The 9,457-nt window shown below is 38.8% G+C and overlaps 1 protein-coding gene across 1 annotated transcript in view; it reads right to left on the reverse strand.

Annotated features, from left to right (window-relative positions):
- Positions 1–9,457, reverse strand: part of LOC107698881 (fibrillin-1-like) — an 86,604-nt gene that overhangs the window by 65,367 nt on the left and 11,780 nt on the right. Inside the window, 6 exon segments of the mRNA XM_016500015.1 lie at positions 900–1,019; positions 1,098–1,244; positions 2,559–2,792; positions 3,849–4,001; positions 5,515–5,640; positions 8,474–8,599. Coding sequence (XP_016355501.1) covers positions 900–1,019; positions 1,098–1,244; positions 2,559–2,792; positions 3,849–4,001; positions 5,515–5,640; positions 8,474–8,599 — 906 coding nt within the window.

The following is a 9,457-nucleotide window of genomic DNA, read 5'->3' on the forward strand; positions in this document are numbered from 1 at the left end:
ATTTAAGACATTTTAAGACTTTTTAAGGCCTTATATTAGGAAAACGTTATTTAAGACATTTTAAGACTTTTTAAGGACCCGCGGACACCCTGTTTACAAGTGTCATGTTTGTGATTTTTATTCATGTAAGCTACAGCTTCTGACCTTTAAATCAAAACATACTCATGATTAAATAATTTGATATAAACATATTTATTCAATAATATATTTTTTCAAATGGATTATGAAAACTTAAATATAAGGAGCTCTAAAATAATTTTTGTATTTTTACAACTCCTTTGCTTTAGACCATCTAATAATGTTAAATCCACAATTAAAATCTTACGGTTCAACTGCATTTGTCTGAGAGAAAAAAACACAGCAGAGATTGATTTTATTAGTTATTTTCAATGCTTTCAATGTACTCTCATTAAAAAAAGAACTTTAATAAAGTTTATTACTTCAAACAAATATGTTTTTGCTCAAAACTAACCAAATTTTAAAATAATTTGTTTATAATTTCCGCACAGGAGAGACTTGGTGTTGTTTCAAATCAAAGGGAAATGTATATATCGGTATCGGCATCGACTATCAGCCAAAATGATATGAAAAATATCGGTATATCGAATATCGGCAAAAATCTAATATGGTGCATCCCTAATTCCGATAATATGGTGCATCCCTAGTTCCGATAATATGGTGCACCCCTAGCTCCGATAATATGGCGCACCCCTAGTTCCGATAATATGGTGCATCCCGAGTTCCGATAATATGGTGCACCCCTAGCTCCGATAATATGGTGCACCCCTAGTTCCGATAATATGGTGCACCCCTAGTTCCGATAATATGGTGCACCCCTAGTTCCGATAATATCGTGCATCCCTAGTGTGCACATGTGGCGTGTGTTTGTGTATGTTTACCTCGACACTCGGTTCTGGTGGCCGTGCTCTGGAATCCGGTGGGACACTGGCAGTAATAGGATCCAGGGGTGTTCACACACTCCCCGTTCACACAGGGGCTCCGCTCACACTCGTTCGCATCTAAACACACACACAGCACGTGATCAAACGCTCGCCGCAGACACCTTCCACACGTCTGATATCAGGCGACGCACTGACCGATGCATTCGCCGCGGCCGTCCAGCCGGTAGCCCATGTTGCACTCGCAGCGGTAGCTGCCTGGCGTCGGCACGCAGCGGCCGTTGATGCACAGGTTACGAAACGCCTCGCACATGTTCCTGATGCTGAAGTTCTGAGACAGGATGACTGAGAGAGAGAGAGAGACGGGAAACCGTCAGGCTCAGAGTCTCAACACTGTGACACATGAATGGAGAAAAGTTGAGAAATTTGATAAACTAGCTGAGTTTGATCAGCCTCTCAAACCCTCGAAACCAGCAGCTCTCAACCAGGATTCACACGGTCTAGAAAAACCTGAATATATGAGGCAGGGTTATTACAGTTAACTAAAACTACAAATAAAACCATAAAAACATTTTGGTTATTTGAAATAAAATAAAAACAACTTTATTTCAGCTAGTTGCCAAGGCAACATTTCTCATTTTAATTTAACTTGATGTACTAAAATAACAAAAAAAAACTATTATAAATAAAAATTAATAAACTAGTATATACATAGGCATAAAAACTACTAAAACTGGCAAAAAAAAAATACTAACACTTTAACTAAAGTTTAAATCAAATCAGAAAATATAAAAATAAAAACTGATTCAAAATAATAATAACAACTATAATAGTATCTCACTGATACTAAAATATCACTGATATGAGGAAGCCTCATTTTAAAAGATTTCTAGACATGAAACATCATGGAAATTATTCAGATCTTAAAATGCCATGGGAATTTTATTATGAATTTACAATTTTCTAGTCATGCCATGCTGTAAAATATCTTATCAAGTAGAAAAAAATATAGTGCCTTGCACATCTGGAATCATTCATATGTGCATTGGATAAAAATTCTGCAAGAAGTATGCAGGATTAATACATTTTTAGAGAGTAAAACATTTTTTTTTAAACCCTTATCAAAAAAAGTAATGAACTCAGTGGTTAAAAAGAGCAGGAACCCTGAAAAACATTCAGCTTCTGGAAACTTGTGGAATCCTAAAATCTTATTATCTTAATTTGAATTTAAATTTGATTTGTTTGAATCTATGAATACTCCTAGTTTCTGTAAATTAAAAAAAAAAAGTAAACAAAAAACGTTGTCATTACAGCAGATCCAGAGGAAACATGTTGAATATTATGGACGCCCTGGAGTCAAAGAGGTTGAGAATCACTGATCAAATGCATTTTAACTCTGAAGCAAACAGGAAGCGACTGAAGTATGTTCAACACACGCCGCTCTTTCATCAGATCTGCCTGGCATTTGGAACAGATGATTCTGACACAAAGCCAGTAAGAAGTTACTGAAGTGTTGTTGATATGAACAGTTTCATATACCAATCCATTTGTAACACATTTACAAACTGACAGCAAGGAAGTAAACAGGAAGTGAGGCGTGTTTTTGCCCTTAACAGCCCTTCAGTACAGAGCGCGGAGGTGTTTGTTTGTGTACATTACCAGGTCTGATGGTGAAGGAGGGAAGGTCAACAGATGTGGGCGGCAAAGGTATCGGATCACGAGGGTAAGGATCTCGTGGGTCATCGGGAAAACCCGGACCAGGACCAGGAACAGGACGAGGACCAATACCAGGACCCGGAAGCGGAAGCGGACCTGGACCCGGAAGCGGAATCAGATCTGGTCGGTCTGGATCAGGAACCGTGTGACTATACAGACAGAGTATCTGATACTCCTCTGAGTAGGGAGAGAGAGAGTATTATTCAGTTTCAGTTTGTTAGTTAGAGTGTTACAATGTTACAATTTCTGTACCACAATAATTAGGGCTGCAACAAATTATTATTTTGATAATCGATTAATCTAACGATTATTAGAATGCTTAATCGACTAATCGATGATTATTTCACTTATTAATCAGTAGACTTTGATTGATTATTCAGCTTTTGCAATTAGTTAAAATATTGAGTTATACATATGTGACCCTGGAGCACAAAACCAATCATAAGGGTCATGAGACTTGAATAAATAAGCTTTCCGTTGATGTATGGTTTGTTAGGATAGGACAATATTTGGCTGAGATTCAACTATTTGAAAATCTGGAATCTGAGGGTGCAAAAAAATGTTGTCTTTTAAATGTTGTCTTCTTAGCAATGCATATTACTAATCAAAAATGAAGTTTTGATATATTTATGGTAGGAAATTTACAAAATATCTTCATGGAACATGATCTTTACTTAGTATCCTAATGATTTTTGGCATAAAAGAAAAATTTATAATTTTGACCCATACAATGTATTGTTGGCTATTGCTACAAATATACCCCAGCGACTTGAGCCTGCTTTTGTGCTCCAGGGTCACATATTCTAACAAATAAATAAAGGTAATTACAGATAATCAAAACAGTCCTGAGCTAAATCAAGCTTTGATGTCTGCAAACCAAACTATCACTTCAATTAAATGTTTTTTTTCCACTAATAAAAAGATTTTATCATTAGCTATCTAATCTAGGGATGCATCGATCCGATACTCATTATCGATATCGGCTCCGATACTGGCTTTTTCTGCCGGATTGGGTATCGGTCAGATGAGACTGATCCAAATCCCATATTTTGCGTATACTATTCTGTGTTATTGTTAAGTCCCACGAAAGGCATTTATGGTGCTTGTTCAAAATACTATTTCAATTGTTCAGCTGTTCTTAACTGTTTTCCATGTCATTTAAATAAAAGCCATGTAAAGCTGTTTGAATTGAACTGAGAGACTGAGAGCGCCATGAAGGATTCTCATCCTCACCTGTTCCGCGGATGGGACACATCTCTGGGACGCTGGATCCGGACCAGCATCCTCTGTTCTCACAGCAGCATTGGCTCTTGGACATACGCTGCGGCAGCAGGTTAGCACAGCGCCCGCTCACGATGTTAGCGTAGCAGAAGCCCGTCCGAGCGTCTGGAGCGGAGCACACAAACACAGAACGCTACATGAGCTACCATCATCTGATGCAGTCACACAATAAGTGCAATGAGGGTAATTGGGGTGGTTGCTAAGGTGTTGCTATGCGGTTGCTAGGGTACCCGGGGTGGTTGCTAAGGTGTTGCTATGCGGCTGCTATGGTAGTCAGGGTGGTTGCTAAGGTGTTGCTATGTTCACTCGTTCTTAATCACAAAATACTATTTGCAAATGAAAAACAATTAAAATACACAAGTGTGTTTGCACATTTCTCAATGTTTCTACATGTACAAACTTTTTCATATGATCATGTGTGCGTATTATGATTATTGGCTGGGTTAAAAACTCACATCTTATTGGCTAAAGAGAACATCTGTTTAAAAAACACTTGTGAATCGGTGAAACATCCTTTAGTGATGCACAAACACACATCTACCCAGCTAAGAGAGAACGTTCTCAGAACGTTCTGGAAAGGTTTTCTCAAAGTTATGATCAAACGTTAACAGAACGATGTAAAATGATACAATGGAATGTTCCCTTAACATTCTCATTAAAAAAAAATGTTTTTAAAATATTTAAAAAAACTGTATGTTTTGAATGTTCATAGAGCTTTCAGAAATAATGTTTTCACAACTTAGGGCATATTTTTGTTAGCTGGGTACATGCGTATGTCACCTCGCATTGGGTATGTGGCCACACACACACACACACACACACACGCACACACACACTCGCGGTGTGACGGCACAGTCTGTGTAATGACAGAGCATCTCCAGCTGCAGGAGTAACGTGAGCGAGCGAGCGGAGCGGCGCGCAATGATGGAGGAGAAGAAAGGGATGTTTGGCTTGGGAAACGTTTGGAGTGGATCGAGTCATTGCGCACATTCCTTCCACACAAACACAGCCAACACACATCAGCTGAAGACCACTGACCCACTTACACACACACACACACACACACACACACACACACAGGACGGCCTCCTCTGAAGGCCTCACACACAAACACTTATTTTTACAGTTTCATGTAATTCATCAGGAACTGTACATGTTCTGCCAAAGTCAGTTCAAGTCAAATGACATTCAAACCCGGTTTAAATAAAACAATTAGAGATGAAACAATAAATTTTTTTAGCTGCATGTCATGTGACCATTAACATCAGAGACCGTTAACATGCAAATGTGTTACTAACTTATTGAAATATTAACTTCGAGCCTTCAGAAATGAGAACGAGAATGAGAAAAGCACGCAAGATATGGCTTTCTCATAGTGAACTGATGAGATGGTGTGAAATGGGTGTTTCATTTCAGATCTGAATGTGAGTTTACAGTGGATTTCGAAGGATCTACTGCCCTCCTCCTTTAGGTTTTTATTACAACTTTAAATCTGAACATTAAGAAAATGTGAATAGTTTCTCTGCAAACACACACGGAGGAAACACACACAGCAGGAAGCAGACAGGAGGAGAGGTTAATGAGTTAGACTGTGACAGTGAGAGTCGGTGGGACTCACCGATGCAGCGCGAGCCGTCCAGCGCCGTGTCGAAGCCCACCGGACACCTGCAGAAGTAGCTGCCTATGGTGTTGGAGCACTGACCTGCACTGCACAGGCCCGGGATCTGAGAGCACTCGTCAATGTCTGAGAGACACAAAACCCATCAGATCATCACACTTAAACCAGCCGCTACAGTACAAACCCCTTCACCATCAAACGCTGACCGTCTGAGAAAATCATACTAGTCAAAGCTATAGTGCAGCTACTTACCTGCACATCTTCTGAAGCACGTGTGATGATCTTCTGGATAATGACTGCAGTAGTAATTGATATCTACACTACTTGGGGTCGGTAAGATTTATGAAGATGTCTCTTATGCTCAGCAATGGATGCTCTGCAGTGAATGGGTGCCGTCAGAATGAGAGTCCAAACAGCTGATAAAAACATCACAATAATCCACAAGTAATCCACAGCACTCCAGTCCATCAGTTAACATCTGGAGAAGACAAAAGCTGAAACAAATCCAGCATTAAGTTGTTTTTAACTCAAATACATAGAGCCCATAATCCATAATAACACTTCCTCCAGTGAAAAAGTGTTCTGGTGTGAATCAGGAGAGAAATCTGCACAGATCAAGCAGCGTTTAAACAGCTCTAAACACATATGTGGCTGGATTTTGATGAGAGAGACAACAGGAGATGCACTTTTTCACTGGAGGAAACGTTATTATGGATTATGGACTCTATGTATTTTAGTTAAAAACGTCTTAATGCTGGATTTGTTTCAGCTTTTGTCTTCTCCAGATGTTAACTGATGGACTGGAGTGCTGTGGATTACTTGTGGATTATTGTGATGTTTTTATCAGCTGTTTGGACTCTCATTCTGACGGCACCCATTCACTAGGGTTGGGAATCAAAAATCAATTCCAATTCCAGAATCGGATACTTCTTGTAAAATGTAAATTTAAATTCCACGTATCAATTCATGTGTGTGCATCTTTTATTTTTAGCTGGCGAAAAAGGGGTTGTTAAAAACGTATTTGTCTTTGAATCATTCATTCAAGAGATTCATTCAAAAACACTGATTCGTCCAGTAATGAAACGAGTCAATCTTGAGTGAGTCATTGAATCATTCCATGCATACATTCCATGAGATTTTGTTTACTTGTCTAATATGTTTTTCTTCAGAATTGTGAGAGAACTACAACCTCCATTTAAAAAAAAAAAGTCTCAATTTATCCAGAGTCCAGTTTTTGTGTAGCCGGCTGATTTTTATTCATGGTATTCAGCAGCAATTAAATGTTTTGCAAAAAGAGACACAAAATAAATATGTTTGATATCTAAATGTTTGACTTGGACACATTGGAATCGAAACTGGGAATCGATAAGAATCGGAATTGGAATTGATAAAATTCAAATGATACCCAACCCTACCATTCACTGTAGAGGATCCATTGCTGAGCAAGTGATGCAATGACACATTTCTACAAATCTGATGAAGAAACAAACTCATCTACATCTGGGATGATCTGAGGGTGAGTTTTTAGAAACACTCAACGAGCTAATTTGGAATCTAAATCAAGTCTCACGTCACATTTTTCAATTCGAGACTCGGATTCTGGCACCCAAACTACTAAAGAGAGCAACGGGCCGTCATCTACACAACCCTGCAGCTGCGGGACGCCGCGTTCGAAGGGGTTTTGCTGTGTGATGTGAATTATTGAGCAATATGAACGTCAGATTTACTGTCAGACGACTGACCGCAGCATGTCTGCAGTGAAATACGACTTGACTAATAATGGACAGCAGTCTGAGTTTGGCTCTCGCTCGGGTGCTTTCCAGAGCTCTGGGCCGTTATTTCTGGGTACGGATCTCACACACACACACACACACACACTCGCTACTGCTTTAGAGAGTCTCACTCCAGTTCAGTAATGACCTGTTTGGTCGAACACAATTAAAAATAAAACCTTTCTGCCCTGCTGTAAACACAGCGAAGCAGCCAGACTCTCTCCGTCTGTCCTATAAACACATCTGAAAGCGTCGACTCTGAGATAACGACAGAAGATTCAGACTCGCTGTCTAAACAAACTCATGCTAATGCGGCTGTCTAAGTGACATCAGACCACCAGGGAACCAGCACATCGTCTTCTGTGACCATCAACATCCATATGCATAAATGATGAAAATAATAAATGCACTGAACTGTGGATGGAGTTTGATTAGATTATGTGAGAGAGTCAAAGATCTACCATTCGACTGTAAAACATACATGTTTAACTGAAGAGCTGAACTAAACCAGATTAAACCACAAACACACTCACAGCTGAAGAGGACAAAAATACACGCAGATAAATACTCAGAGGAGCTTAGTCTCAGATGTTTCTCCAAGAAGACCTCAAGAGAGACAAAAACAGGCCCAAATGAGTCACTAGTCTTTATCTGATGAGAAATGTTTCATTTGTTTGTTTCAGTGTCTCATATTGAGATCTGACTGCAGGTTTTGGTATCTTTCCAACTATCAAAAATATGTTCCAGAAACGTTTGCTAACATTCTGAGAGTTGTGAAAATGTTACTTCTGAACATTCAAAACATCCAGTTTTTTTAAATGTTTAATGTCTTGATTATATACGAACATTCTATTTTATCATTTTCCAAAGACTATGAGAATGTTACATTTGAATGTTGTCTGAATGTTCTAAAAATGTTATTTAAAAACATTAGATGGAAGCCCAACTAAAACGCTTCAGAAAAACGTTCCACGAATAATGAAAGAATGTTGTTCTGCCAACATCATTAGGGACTTTTCTCAGGAGAAACATCTGAGAACTTCAGAATAAGTCTCTGTTTGTTCTACATTCGCTAGGAGAAACATCTGAGATCATGTGTGTAGAGGCAAACTCCAGCTGCAGAGCTGAACAATGAGTTCTGATATGTGTGTGTGTGTGTGTGTGTCTGTGTGTGAGTGTGTCATTACCTTCACATTTCTGTGTAATTTCGTTGAACTTGTGTCCAGCAGGGCATTTGCACTCAAATGAGCCCACAGTATTCACACAGTTTCCCCCCTGACAGAGTCCAGGAATGGCCTGGCACTCGTCCACATCTGCACACACACACACACACACACACACACACACACACACAGAGAGAGGAAATGCTTTAACAACACAACACAACAGATGCACTCAAATCAGTGTGTATAATTCAAAACAGAACAACATGAGGAGGAAATATCAGCACTCCGGTCTCATTTCGCAACGCTTCATGTGTGTTTGTGGAGCCTGAGAACAGAGCAAAGAGTTAAGACATAAACAAATCATAATCTTCAGATTGTGCTCTATTTCTGTATGACTAATCAAATGTAAGTGTCATTGATCATGTCACAGTCAAATGATCTTCTATTGCATAAATCATACTGTTTTACCCACAATAAAGCAAAAAAAAAAAAACTTAAAAAAAGATGCACACACCACAGTTAAAAAGTTTGATGTCAGTTTGCTTTTTTATTGTTTTTGAAATAATCTCTTCTGCTCACCAAGGCTGCTTGTATTTGATCAAAAATACAGTAAAAACAGTGAAATATTTTTACAATTTAAAATAACTGTTTTCTATCTGAATATCTGTTAAAATGTAATTTATTTCTGTGATGCGCAGCTGTATTTTCAGCATCATTACTCCAGTCTTCAATAGAAAGTTCAAAAGAACAGCATTTATCTGAAATAGAAATCTACTGTAACATTATAAATGTCTTTACTGGCAATGTTGATCAACTGAATGCATCCTTGATGAATAAAAGTGTTTAGTTCTTTAAATCTTTTGAACAGTCATGGAGACTGCTAGGGCATTCAGACGCGTTGATCCCGTCAGTGTAGTGTAGGATAATATCTACTGTGATAGTGATACTGTACACACACACACACACACACACACACACACACACACACACACAAACACACACACA

The sequence above is a fragment of the Sinocyclocheilus anshuiensis genome, unplaced genomic scaffold, assembly GCF_001515605.1.
Source record: "Sinocyclocheilus anshuiensis isolate Anshui unplaced genomic scaffold, SAMN03320099.WGS_v1.1 scaffold146, whole genome shotgun sequence".
Lineage (NCBI taxonomy): Eukaryota > Metazoa > Chordata > Actinopteri > Cypriniformes > Cyprinidae > Sinocyclocheilus > Sinocyclocheilus anshuiensis.